The sequence below is a fragment of the Mustela nigripes genome, chromosome 14 (assembly GCF_022355385.1).
Source record: "Mustela nigripes isolate SB6536 chromosome 14, MUSNIG.SB6536, whole genome shotgun sequence".
NCBI lineage: Eukaryota > Metazoa > Chordata > Mammalia > Carnivora > Mustelidae > Mustela > Mustela nigripes.
The window spans coordinates 7010108-7024744 of record NC_081570.1 but is presented as its reverse complement, the minus strand read 5'-3'; the positions used below and the strand labels follow the sequence as shown (position 1 = coordinate 7024744).

General features: G+C 39.8%; 1 protein-coding gene across 11 annotated transcripts in view; it reads right to left on the bottom strand.

The window, feature by feature from the left end:
- The window catches only part of KIF1B (kinesin family member 1B), a 146165-nt gene that overhangs the window by 117219 nt on the left and 14309 nt on the right, over positions 1–14637 (bottom strand). For all 11 annotated transcript variants that reach the window (XM_059375337.1, XM_059375327.1, XM_059375333.1 and 8 more), the window contains exon 2: positions 12416–12613. In XM_059375337.1, the coding sequence (XP_059231320.1) occupies positions 12416–12521 (106 nt within the window). In that variant the 5' untranslated portion in view covers positions 12522–12613. The remainder of the gene's footprint in view (positions 1–12415; positions 12614–14637) is intronic.

Sequence of the window (14637 nt, the reverse complement as noted above, 5' to 3'; positions counted from 1 at the left end):
GTACAGAGCATCCATCCCTAAGCAATGCAACTAAGAACAGTTTTTAGCTCACTGGAAATGATTTTGACAAAATAAGCAATTGTTAATACACTACCAAGAATGAAATCTAATTACGTACCTTGCCTACCATATAACCAGATGCTGCAGGCCCTTTCTGGTCTCACTAACAGCTCTCCGACTCTGCTAGCTCGGTTACAGCACTTCCCACTTCACTAGGCAACTACCAAGAGCAATCAGCATGGACTTTTAAAAATCAACTCCAATACATCTCAAGGAAAGGAAAGGAAGAAAGAAAAGCCTCGGGGTGGTTGCTTTCCCTTCGGGAAAACAAAAACAAAAACAAAAAACCTGCATCTATAAAACCTCCATGAAGTACAGTTTGAATTTAATCTAGACAACCTCAAAAGACTAGAACAATATGATGCAAATCAGCACAGAGAGAGGACTAGGTTTCCTACGAGATTTTAGCTGGACTTCTTGTTTCAGAATCTAGATGGCAGGTTTTTTAGGTATTTGAAGAAGTTTAAATTACAAAATGTAATAGAAAGCAGTTGTAAATACACAATAGCAAGGGTTTCCTCCAACTTGGGAAGAGGTATAATTGTTTCTGCCTTTAAATTTACATTCCCATTGAAAATAACAATTTAAATACCAAAATTCACCACGAAAAAAAATGTTGACCAACTTTTCAAATACCATCCTCTGCAGTACACCTGATTCCATTTGATGCTCACTAGCAACCCTGGGGTATGGGCGAGACAGGCACTAGCAACATTTCTACTGAATAAACAAAAGACTTAAGGTCAAATGTCTGATCACAGAAGAGGAGTTAAAAACGCACACTTCATAAATATAACAGAGGACCATGTAGCCTCTAATATCACATGCTTAAAGAATACATGGAGGAATGTACCCAATACACCATTTAGTAAAAGGCTGGAGGCTTTACAAAGGGAGAGGAGGGGTCAAAGAACAAACTAACTTTTATTCTGAAAGAAATGGGAACCATCTTAGAGTTTGTGGGGAGAAAACAAACAAAAAACAATTTGATTTCCATTCTTTTTTTTTTTTAAAAGATTTTATTTATTTATTTGACAGACAGAGATCACAAGGAGGCAGAGGGACAGGCAGAGAGAGAGGAGGAAGCAGGCTCCCTGCTGAGCAGAGAGTTCGGGGTTCGGGGCTCCATCCCAGGACCCTGGGATCATGACCTGAGCCGAAGGCAGAGGCTTTAACCCACTGAGCCACCCAGGCGCCCCCTGATTTCTGTTCTAAAAGGACTGCTCTAGCTGCTCTGTTGAGAGAGAGTCCTAGAAAATAAGGGGTGAAGCCCGAAGACTGGCTAGGAGGTGACTGCGGGTAGTGGCAGTGGAGGAAAGAGTGGTCAGATTCTGAGTATCTTCTGAGACAGAGCTCACAGGCCTTTCTGACGGAGGCAAGAAAGAAGTCAAGGGCGATTATATGATTTTTGCCCTGAGCAACCACAAAAACAGAATTTCCATTGAGTTGAGGGAAAGCTCAGGCAGAGACTGAAGAGGACATATCAGGAACTAAGTTTTGCACACGCTGAGTTCGACATGTTTATCAGCAGACAGAGATGCCAAGTAGACAGCTGCATATAAACTGCCTTCTAGAAACAATTCCTTGCCTTCCTGTGTGGGCTTACAGTCTTCTTTACAGCAGGCCTAAGCAGCAGTTTTAAAGCTCAATCATTTGATAATAAGGGATTAGATAAATTATGCTTTATTAATATATCAGAACACTACATATCCATGACAATCACGTCCTTGAAGAATACTTAAGAAAAGATGTGCTAGGGGCGCCTGGGTGGCTCAGTCATTAGATATCTGTGTTTGGGTCGGGTGGTGATCCCAGGATTCTGGGATGGAGCCCCACATCAGGCTCCCTGCTCAGTGGGTAACCTGCTTCTCCCTCTCCCATTTCCCCTGCTAGTGTGCCTTCTCTCACTGTCTCTGTCAAATAAAATCTTTAAAAAAAAGATGTGCTCAATAAGTTAATGATAATTTATCTCATCTAAAAGAGGGTACATTCAGGGGACGCCTGGGTGGCTCAGTTGGTTAAGCGGCTGCCTTCGGCTCAGGTCATGATCCCAGCGTCCTGGGATCGAGTCCCACATCGGGCTCCTTGCTTGGCGGGGAGCCTGCTTCTCCCTCTGCCTCTGCCTGCCACTCTGTCTGCCTGTGCTTGCTCTTGCTTCTCTCTCTATGACAAATAAATAAATAAAATCTTTAAAAAAAAAAAAATAAAAAAAAAAATAAAAGAGGGTACATTCAGGAATACATTCCAGGAGACCAGCTTAGGAGGCTGCCATGTGAGACACCATCGTGTCAGATGTAGAAGAAAATACAAAGTCTGTTTTGGGCCCAAGGAAAAAGAGGCAAAAGCTGCTCTGAAGGCTGACAGGGGACAGCAGGTCAGGATGTAAAAAGGTACTCAGAAAAGTCAGGGGCCAGCAGACGGTGCTAAACTGAGAAGGCCAGCCTCAAAGACCATCCAAAGGTCATTCTAAAGGACAAACTCAACTTCGGTCAACTCCAACTGAGTAAATGCAGTCTCAATTCTGGGGCCCCTCTATTCCCCAACCTTAATCCCCCCACCACACACATACACACAACCCTCACTGCTGTAACTCCAAGTCTTGATTAGAGCAAAAGTGTTTCATTTCAAATTTTTTAAAAAAGTTTAATGCCACTGGTACCCACGTGGATTTCAGTAGATCTTATTGAGTTCCTCCAGGGCCACAAGAAGCCTCTCGTTGCTGCTTATCTTCTTCCAGGCCAATGACCAAATGAGTGTCATTTAATCAATATGTACAAGCCACTTAAAGAGTAAACATACCTCTCTTTGGAAAAAGGATTGAAAAGTGTCTAGAAGGATTCAGAAAGAGGGGGCAGGAGAAAAATTTCATGGGCTTGTCCCCATCACACGAGAAGCCCTGGTCACTGATGTAAACAGACATCTTTGTATTTTCTTCTACATCTGACATGATAAAAACAGCTCTATTTACAGGGTGAAAACTTCGTTTTCTCCCTTTGTTTGTATACTTTTCAAATTAAGTACTTAGCATACAAATACTAGATAGATTCATAAAGTTTATAATTTATAGGGGCACCTGGGTGGCTCAGTTGGTTGAACGTCTGACCCGTGGTTTTGGCTCAGGTCATGAGATCAAGTCCCAGGTTGGGGGTCTATGCTTAGCGCAGAGTCTGCTTGGGACGCTCCCTTCTCCCCCTCAACCTCCATCCCCGACTCGTGCACATGCACACTCTCTAAAAATAAATAAATAAATCTTAATATATAGTTATTTAATAAAATGCACAAGCTGTGACGAGAAGACAAAACCCCAGGTACCCACCAGACAGTTACAGAACAGGACTCTCACCTCGGCAGCTCCCCTAGCCGACCCTCCCAGATCTCCCTGCCTGCCGGCTGACCTCTGAAGCATGCGGAATTTTGTCAATACCACCTTACTTTTCCTCATAGTTTTACCCGTGTGTTTGTACAGCATAAAGAATACAGAGAACAGCTTTGCATACTTTCAAATTTATATAAATACACTGGTTTCTTTTTTGAGTTGCTTATACAGCTACAATTTGTTTATAATTTGTGTGTGTGCACATAGTAATTCTTCTCTACTGTATTCTATTTTATGTAAATCTACCATGATTTATTTATCCACTCCCCTGTTGGTGGATACTGGGGTTGTTTCCAGTTTTTTGCTCTAAGAAAAATTCATGCAGGATGCTTGGTGGCTCAATCATTGGGCATCTGCCTTCGGCTTGGTCATGATCTCAGGGTCTTCGGATCAAGCCCCGTACCGGGCTCCCTGCTCAGCGGGAAGCCTGCTTCTTCCTCTCCCACTCCCCCTGCTTGTGTCTCTCTCTGTCAGATAAATAAAATCTCTTTAAAAAAGTAAAAAATAAATTAAATAAAAATTTAAAAAAAGAAAGAATAAGAAAAAAATCATGCTCCTAAGACTTTAAATGTCTGGGTATTTGGTGCCTGGGTAGCTCAGTCAGTTAAGCGTCTGACTCTTGATCTCAGGTCAGGTCTTGATCTCCGAGTCATGAGTTCAAGGCCCATACTGTGCTCCATGCCAGGCATGGATCCTACTTACAAAAAAAAAAAAAGTCTAACTGCCTAAATCTTCATCCGCAGTTTTAGTGTCTCAGTGAAATGGGGGCAGGTTATAGAGACACATGACTGGGCGGGAGTCAGATATGCAGCTCCCAGAATGCATCCTGAGAAAATGCAGCAGTCCACCTCTACAGTTAGAGCACATGGTGTGGAGGTGGAGAAGTCCTGCTGAAGATCTGGCCTTATCCTACATCTCCAGCCACACGAAAGCACTCTGGATGCTGTTTTATGAAGTTTACACCTCAGTCTGATTGAACTAATTATGGCTTATCCCAGAAGAGACTTAAGAAGACCTCATTCTGATTATTGGTTAGAAACACATTCCGATTTAAAAGAATTCCTTTCAAAAGTCTCTCTTTCCAAACCTCCACTTTGTTCCTTCCTCCATTCCAAATTTTCATTAATGGACATGAAGTCATTCTTTGTATCAGTTATGATGTGCAGCATTTCATTTAGAAATGTACATGTGTGAATAAAAAAGCCTTTAAAAATGCACCATGTTAGTAATTAACAGGGGGGAAAATCTGGGTCCCTTCTATTCCACTAAGTTTGGGGCACTAAAACAACAAAAGACCTTGGACAAGAGAAAACTGATAAATACATGAAGGAGACTTAGCAAAAGGCCAGCTAGAGACACATTCCTGTGGTTAAAGGCGAAGCAAACACAGTTTAATCACCTAAAGGACCATGTGGGAGCCAGCTTTACCTACCCTCCTGTTTTTCTGAGGGGAATTCATGCGGTTTCAAAGTCTCCACATTTACCATTAATGAGAGCAGTTCAACCATTAATTCTGCCCCACTTTCCTTTTTAAGAGTAATTAGACAATTAAAAAAAATGCTTCCAAAGTGGGAGAAACTTGGAATATAATGGGATTTTTTTATTTATTTATTTAACAGACAGAGATCACAAGTAGGCAGAGAGGCAGGCAGAGAGAGAGGAAGGGAAGCAGACTCCCTGCTGAGCAGAGAGCCTGATGTGGGGCTTGATCCCAGGACCCTGGGATCATGACGTGAGCTTAAGGCAGAGGCTTCAACCCACTGAGCCACCCAGGCGCCCCATAACGGGATATTTTTAAACGAAGATATTTGTATGCATGTGGGTCTCCAAAATGTCAAGGCAGTAACATTTATCTGTGCCATGGAAAATATTCTCTCTGAAACAAGAAAGTACTTAAATAAAACTGCTACTACTCGGTTTTCAGATCTGGCACGTTCCCTAAAGTACTCTTCACCCTCTTCTACTTTTTTGTAAGAGACCTTATGGCAGGAACATTCCACTGCATTCCATGTGCAATCAGTTATAACCCCTATGAGCAACCGCCCAGGCCAGCTTGCCGGCACAGCAGTCTTTTAATGCAGCTAACACATGTGGCTACAGCAAATTCATTTCATTTTTTGCAACAAAATGCACACTTTCTCCCAATCTTGAGCCCAACTTTTTTTAGTAAGCCATTAATACTTTCTAACCAAGCAGTTTGTTTAAAGTCTCTTATATAAAATTATTTGGATTATATTTTAGTCAAATTACTAAGAAATCGCCATATAAAACTGAAAAGAGAAAAAGAACACATTAGTAGAAAACTGAAACCACCAAAAAATCTAGAGGAAAAAGTCTCTCATACAATTAATTAGTTTTCCAAGAACAATACCTTTCAAAGGAACCAAAATTACCACAAAATTTCTGAGCCATAATAAAGTAGTTAGCTAAGAAACCAACCCTACTTTTTCCAAAGCTAATTCATCAAATGAGGATTTTTTTTTCAGTACACTAATGTTAATTTAAGAGTCACAAAATTCTGGGGGTGCCTGGCTGACTTAGTTGGTAGAGCATGCAACTCCTGGTCTTGGGATCATGAGTTCAAGCCCCACACTGGGGGTGGAGTCTGCTTTCAAAAAATGTTAATAAATCAATTAAATAGAAAAAAAACAAGTGTTGGGGAGCCTGGGTGGCTCAGTCATTAAGCGGCTGCCTTTGACTCAGGCCATGATCCCAGGATCCTAGGATCGAGCCTAGGATCCTCTCTTACTGTCTCTCTCTCTGTCAAATAAATAATTTGGCTCAGGTTGTGATCTCAGGGTACTGGGACAGAGCCCCACATCGGATTCTCTGCTCAGTGGGGAGCCTGCTTCACCCTCTCTCTCTGCCTACCTCTCTACCTACTTGTGATCTCTCTGTCAAATAAAAAAATCTTTTAAAAGAATTAAAAATTAAACAAACAAATAAATAAATAAGTGCCACAAATTTCTCCTAAATGTGTATGTGCAGAGACGCAATGTGGTATAGCCAGATGGTCAGGAATACCGTATCTAGTCATAACACTAGCAAGTTCTAAAAAGTTGCAATTCAGAAATTTTCCAAAATATACTAGATATTTACTTTAAATCCTCCTACTCCACAAGGTCCAGCTGAAACGCCCTATCATCTACACATCTTACATGTGTCCTTTGCCAAACTCACACCTGCACTTTTAAAAAACCCTCGTTTTTGGCAATTATCACTTTGATCACTTTTCCTTCATACTGGGTTTATTTCAGTATATCTTCTGTCTTCTTCCACACACTTTTAAAACTCCTTAAAGGCAGGATCCTGTAGTATATACAACTCTGTGATTCCTACAGACTAACAATAGAGCAAACTCTCGAAAAAGAAAGGAAAAGGGTAAGGCAGAGCAGAACTACCCAGCCCGTAGTCTACAGCAGTTTTGAACAAAATATGATAGAAAAAACATTTGGTAGTTGAGCCCCATGCTTCACATGGTCCAAAGACTGGTTGTCATATGATCAGTATAATATCCCCAGGCCTACTGTAACCAAATTACTACTTTTAATAAAAACTAGGCATTTCTGGGCGCCTGGGTGGCTCAGTGGGTTAAGCCGCTGCCTTCGGCTCAGGTCATGATCTCAGGGTCCTGGGATCGAGTCCCGCATCGGGCTCTCTGCTCGGCAGGGAGCCTGTTTCCCTCTCTCTCTCTCTCTGCCTGCCTCTCTGCATACTTTTGATCTGTCTCTGTCCAAGAAATAAATAAAATCTTTAAAATTAAAACAAAAACAAAAACAAAAAAAAACTAGGCATTTCTTCATTAATATTTCATAAAAAGATAACTCAATACATCCAATAATTCTGGAGAGATTTTTGTGGGAGGTAAGATTGGTGAAAAGAACTTACATCTTCACAAACTATGAAATTTATAGCTCATCCTCAAAAGGTACACAACTGGTTTGCTACCTACTATCAATGGAAACATTTGACATTCTTCATCCACAGTGAGTATCAGATTTGGAAAATTTTACTTTTTTCCCCTAAATCGACAGTATTTTCTCTATAATCAAAACAACAGGGTCAAAAAGAAATCTATATGTCTTAGAACGAATGAGCTCTAACATCTTTTTCGTAATCCATTAATAACTTCTTAGTGAGTTTCTAATCTGTATGATCAAAAAAATAGCAAAGTCAGAAAATCTAGCAGACTCAGATCCATTTTTCAAACTATCCAGAACTAAAGGAAAACTTCCAGTTTTATTACATACTATAATAGTTTTCTTCTTCTAGATGGTCAGTTATTTTTTTTTAATATTGTATGTAGTACTCAGCATATCATTATGTATATAGTAGACATAATTAACTTACACATATATTCTTTCATGCTAAAATCTCAAAGGAAACAACTATTATAAATTATAAACATGAACTATATTATTCAGGTAAAACATACACTGCTGAGGAAAGGGATAAGAAAATAAATAAATAGGGGCGCCTGGGTGGCTCAGTGGGTTAAGCCGCTGCCTTCGGCTCAGGTCATGATCTCAGGGTCCTGGGATCGAGTCCCGCATCAAGCTCTCTGCTCAGCAGGGAGCCTGCTTCCTCCTCTCTCTCTGCCTTCCTCTCGGCCTACTTGTGATCTCTCTCTGTCGAATAAATAAATAAAATCTTTAAAAAAATAAATAAATAAATAAATAAATAAAACATACAAATCAGTCAAGACTGAAAAATAAGCTAATATTATAACTTACCACTAATTAAAATGGTAAAAAACTATTTTAGAAAAAGATATTGCTGCTTACACGGTCTCTGGAGGGAAATGAAACACAAGATGCTTCTGAGGAGAGGAACGGGTTGGTTACATGATAGGTGAGAAGTGTTTTAACTGTGTATTTTTTGCAACTTTTGAATTTTATACCATGTGAATGAAGGTTCCACTTAATCACAAAAACAAAAACTGTAGCGGGGCACCTGGATGGCTCAGTCCTTAAGTGTCTGCCTTCGGCTCAGGTCAAGATCCCAGGGTCCTGGGATCCAGCCCCGAGTCTGGCTCCCTGCTCAGTGGGAAGCCTGCTTCTCCTTCTCCCACTCCCCCTGCTTGTATTTGCCCTCTCTCATTGTCTGTCACATAAATAAATAAAATCTTAAAAAAAAAAAAAAAAAAAGCCAGGGGCACCTGGGTGGCTCAATGGGTTAAGCCTCTGCCTTCGGCTCAGGTCATGATCTCGGGGTCCTGGGATCGAGCCCCACATCGGGCTCTCTGTCCAGCAGGGAGCCTGCTTCCTCCTCTCTCTCTGCCTGCCTCTCTGCCTACTTGTGATCTCTGTCTGTCAAATAAATAAAAATCTTTAAAACAAAACAAAACAAAACTGTGGGGGAAATGAACATAATGCTATTTGACTTTGACAATGAATATAAACTTAAAGCCAATTTAAGATGTGGGCGTCTGCCTTTATAAAATCTAAAATGATTTGTCATCAAGGGAAAAAAACTAGTATCATTAGATATATATGTATATTTTAAAGATTTTTTTATTTATTTTGACAGAGAGAGAGAGAGAAATATCACAAGTAGGCAGAGAGAGGGGGAGGCACGCTCCCTGCTGAGCAGGGAGCCCGATGTGGGGCTTGATACCAGGACCCTGGGATCGGGACCTGAGCCAAAGGCAGAGGCTTAACCCACTGAGTCACCCAGGTGCCCTGTATCATTATTTATATTAACAAAACTTTTCCATTTGTTTTTGTTACATAATAAATTGATTTTTGCATTTAATGAATGTGGCCTTTTAATACTTATTTTCTTCTTACAAGTTTTTAGTAAGATCCGCAACCCTATAAGGAAAGTTGCAACAGATACCCTTCGCACTGGGGATTTTTCCTGGGTAGTTCAGTATGCAAAACGTATCACTGAGAAAAGTAGTTCTTTTTAGGATTAATTCTGACTCCTGATCCAGGATTTTCTGAAGTCTACCTTTTAAAAGAACTTGTGATATATACCAGCATTTTTAGAGGCAATGTCAATAGCCAAAACGCCTCTAAACTAAGTTCTGATTAAAGACATTTTGCAGAGAGAAACAAGAGCTCAATAATCAGGATTTACTGGGCTCACTTCAGCAGCACATATACTAAAATTGGAAGGCCACAAATTAGCATGGCCCCTGTGCAAAGATTTAGTTACATACTCTGTAAAATGTAACCCTTAAAATGAAGCACCATAATAACATAGTTTAAATGAGTGACATTGGGACGCCTGGGTGGCTCAGTTGGTTGAGCAGCTGCCTTCGGCTCGGGTCATGATCCCAGCGTCCTGGGATCGAGTCCCACATCAGGCTCCTTGCTCAGCAGGGAGCCTGCTTCTCCCTCTGCCTCTGCCTGCCATTCTGTCTGCCTGTGCTCGCTCTCTCCCCCTCTCTCTCTCTGATAAATAAATAAAATCTTTAAAAAAAAAAATAAAAAATAAAGTAACATCAAAATTAAAAAAAAAAAAAAAAACAATAAATGAGTGACATTTAAGAGCATAAACATTTGTTCTCAGGGCACCTGGGTGGCTCAGTTGGTTAAGCGTGTTCAGCATCTAACTTCAGCTCAGGTCATGATCTTGGGGACTCCAGTGGGGAGTCTGCTTGTCTCTCTGCTCCTTCCCATCCCCACCCCCCATTCCTGCTCTCTTTCAAATAAATTAAACTGTTTATAAACAAACAAACATTTGTTCTCTAGTTCAATTACAAATGTAGCTCAAACTTTAAGGAGTAAATGATCAATATTGACCATTCTTAATACACAATTTTTTTCCTCTTTTTTTTTTTTTTTAAAGATTTTATTCATTCATTTGACAGAGATCAGAAGTAGACAGAGAGGCAGGCGGTAGGGGGGTGGGGGAGGAGCACACTCTCCGTTGAGGAGAGAGCCCGATGCGGGGCTCGATCCTAGGACCCTGCAATCATGACGTGAGCCGAAGGCAGAGGCTTTAACCCTCTGAGCCAACCAGGAGCCCCAAAAAACTTACAATTTTCATACCCTATAAAGTTCACCTTTCACCCATTTGAAGCATACAATTCAATACTAAATGTTTCATCTTTTTCTTTTACAATTACTCATAGGATATAATTCATGGATTCATATTTTTATTAAAAAAAAAAAAAAGCTCTAATAAAAGAAGTAAACTCATAGTAACAGAGAACAGAACTCTGGTTACCAGAGGGTAGGGATGGGGGCAATGGGGAAATACTGATCGAAGGATACAAACTTATAGACCGGAGATGAGTAAGTTCTGGAGACCTGATGTACAACATAGTGACTATAGTTAATAGTAAGTATTGTGTTCTTAAAATCTGCTAAGAAATAGATCTCCAGTGTGTTTTTTTTAAATCTTATTTATTTATTTTTTGGTCAGAGAGAGAGAAAGCACAAGCATGGGGCGCAGCAGGCACAGGAAGAAGCAGCCTCCCCGCTGAGCAAGGAGCCCAATGCAGCACTTGATCCCAGGACCCCAGGATCATGACGTGAGCCAAAGGCAGACACTTAACTGCCACCCACGTATCCCAGATGTCCAGTGTTTACACCACACACACACACAAAAAGGGTAACTATGAGAGACAACAGATACATTAATTAGTATGGACTGTAGTAATCATTTTGCAATGTATACATACATCAGAACATCACACTGTACATCTTAAATATATACAATTTTATTTCCCACTGATAGAATCCTCTACAGAGAACACTGGCAAATGGCTCACAAATAGATAAAATCAGAATGATTTCTCCAACAACTCAGAATTAACTTGTGTGTCTGAAAGAGCAAGGATTCTGCTTTATCATAAAGTTGTAGGTTTCAAGATAATACTACTTTAATAATTTGCCTACATTACTTTAATAATGTAATAATTTAATAATACCACTACTCTGATAATTTGCCTACAGAGGGCACCCGGGTGGCTCAGATGGTTAAATGTCTGCCTTTGGCTCAGGTCATGATCTCGGAGTCCTGGGATGGAGTCCTGCATCGGGCTCCCTGGTCAGCGGGGAGTCCCATTTCTCTGCCCCTCCCCTGGCTTGTGTGCTTTCTCTCTCTCCCTCTTGCTCACTCTCTCCCTCAGTAAATAAATAAAATCTTTTAAAAAAATAATTATAATTTGACTACAGATCCATATCAAGGCATTATTAATGCAAATACAAAATAAACCAGGTTGGGACGCCTGGGTGACTCAGTCGTTAAGCATCTGCCTTCTGCTCAGGTCATGATCTCAGGGCCCTGGGATCGAGCCCTGCATTGGGCTCCCTGCTCAGAAGGAAGCCTGCTTCTCCCTCTCACACTCCCCCTGCTTGTGTTCCCTCTCTTGCTGTGTCTCTGTCAAATAAATAAAATCTTTAAAAAAAATTAAAAATAATAAACCAGCTTAAGTCATTTTCACCTAAGCAATTATGTATGAAGAAAGAAGCTAGAAACCAATGACTTAATTTCAATAATAAATCATCTTATTTGTAAAAAAAAAAAAAAAAATAAGCAAATTATTACTTATAATTTTAGTAATAAATTTTTAAGTTTATTATCAATTATAGCTATTTCTGCTGTTCAACTCGAAGAACCCTCGTAAGGGAAGAGAGTACGTTAAAACCGTCTTGGCAAGCCCAAGTACCATCTAAAATCAAGAAAGGAAAATAATCTAAGAGCCTCAATAGATACATTTCATATCATGATTAAGTTAAAAAAGAAAACCCTGCTTACACCTTTATTATCATTAAGATTCAAATAATAATTCTAGGTAAATTACTGCAGTTCTCCAGAGATTTCTCACTTGTAAAGAACAAAACAAACAGTCCATATTTCAATATGCTACAGCAAATATCACAGGGGGAAGCATTTAGTGGATCCTTCAGAGTAGCAAAGTTCAAAATTTGACTATCCAAATGTTTATTTATTCTGCTCACAGTAAGGGCAAAGAGAAAGGACAGGAAGATGAGATATAACTGACAGAAAATAACATGTACTCACTGGTCGAGTTGCCTTGCATCTGAATGATGCACTTGGACTCTTTGCTGGTCTCCCGAGAATTGAAGGGCCGAACCCGCACAGCCACCTTCACTGAGGCTCCCGACATTCTGACGGTCTTGCTATATAAGTATGTATATATATGCAGTCCAGAAAGAAAATCTTTCTTCAAATCTTCTTTTGAAGTTATGTTCAAGTTTCCTTTAAAAAGAAAGCAATCCCACACAGGTAGTCAGAATTAAAGAAAGCATGGGCTACCATGAGCATTAAGGCTACTCTCTTGCCTCAGGACTATTTCTATTTTCATTTCGAGAAACCTAATCCCTATTCTTCTCATAGATCTTACATTCTCAAAGTTTCCAAATAGAAAATTAAAGACTGAAACTTATTTTCCTATTCTATTATCTCTTTCCCACACCTAAAAAGTACCTAAACTTAATAATAAAATAACAACAATAATAAATATAACTGCAAAGTAGCAGGCATCTTTCTTGTTCTCTGTTCTTCTGGATCAATCTTCAGTAATATATGAAAAACACCATATGTTTATCTGTTAACTTCACAACTGCAAAACCCCTTATTAGTGTCCTTTAAAGAAATGCTCTGAATTTCCTATACTTCAACTGCAGTTTGAAACATTCAGTTACATGATATATAATTAAACAGCAAAGGACACAGATAAGTTTAAGCAGCTCCTTCCTCTTCTAAGTACCCAGGGGTTCCTTGAATTTCCACATGTACCTCATGTGACCCTCACAACCATCCTTTACAATGAGCGGAGAAGTTTCCAGAGAAGGTTCTACCCTCAGATGTGCCACTGACTCATGGCAAAATCAAATCACTACATTTCGCTACTGAATGAAGCCACAGGAAGAAATGTGAACATTTTTCAGAGGAACGGTTTCCTTCCCAACAGAACAAAACAAACACTATTTGATGAAAAGAACCCGTCTACGTAATGTCCACCAGAAACGACAGATCTCAATCCGCACTCTATCCATTATATAAACATTTTCAAGAGGAAACAAACGAAAGAAAAAATTGAAAAAGAAAACCACACATAAGTCCAATTGTCAGGGAACCCCAATAAAACTTCAATTTCATTTTTCCCACATAATGAAATAGAGACCTGCAATCCTAAACCACAGCTGCACAACTACTAATGCTTTTCCAGTAAGAAAAGGCAAAAATCAACCAAAACAAAACAAAGTAAAAACCAAAAGCCACTCCCTACCTCATTACCCTTATTTTCTTAAGGGCACTATTTAAAATTCTTGTTTTTTGGGACACGCCTCTTGTCCATCTCCCACACCTCCATCCAGATGCTCAGAGCTCTTGTTTGCTACCACTCAGACAAGAGCCCGATGAAAGGGCTCAGGAGATGTCTGCTGAAGGGGTGAATGAATGCACCGCAGCTGACCGCTGAACAATATGGGCTCGAAAAGCACAGGTCCATTTGCACATGGATTTTTTTGACAAATATATTTCCTCTGTTATAATTTTCTTAACATTTTCCTGTCTCGTTTTTGTAAGAAAATGGTATGTAACACATGTATACCATACAAAATGTCTGTTATTCAACTCATTATGTTATCAGTAAGGCTGATACTATGCTAACAGTGGGCTGTTAGCAGTTAAATTTGGGGGAGTCACGAGTTATATATGGATTTTCCCCTTCATGGGAGGAGGGGAAAGGCACCCCTAACCCCTAAGTTGTTCAAGGGTTAACTGTATATTTCCCAGTTTGAGAAGTATCTGTTCAAGTCCTTTGCCTGGTTTGCTGACATTTTTGGTTTTGTTTCAAATAATTTTAATATTTATTGGTATAAATCTTTTTGATATTTGCTGTGATCTTTTTCCAGTCTGTTTCCCATTTTATTTAGCATTAAACAGATGGTTGTTTAATATATCAAACATTTATTATAATCACATTTATCAAATGAAGCTTGGAGTTATTAACTCTCCCAGTCAATAGAGCATCACCCATAGTCACTAACTGAGCACTCTGCCACGAGTGAACAGTATTCTGAAAAAGCAACACAGAACACATCTCAATCCCCCCACCGCAGGGTTCACTGTGATATACAGCCACAACCAAACACTTAACACGCTCCATTATCTTCTCCCCCAAACTAACAATCTCTGTCAATCTTCCCATTTCTATCTGACTTCACACCATAGACCTTGCAGTCAGGTGTGGTTTTTTTTTTTTTCCTTTGAATCCT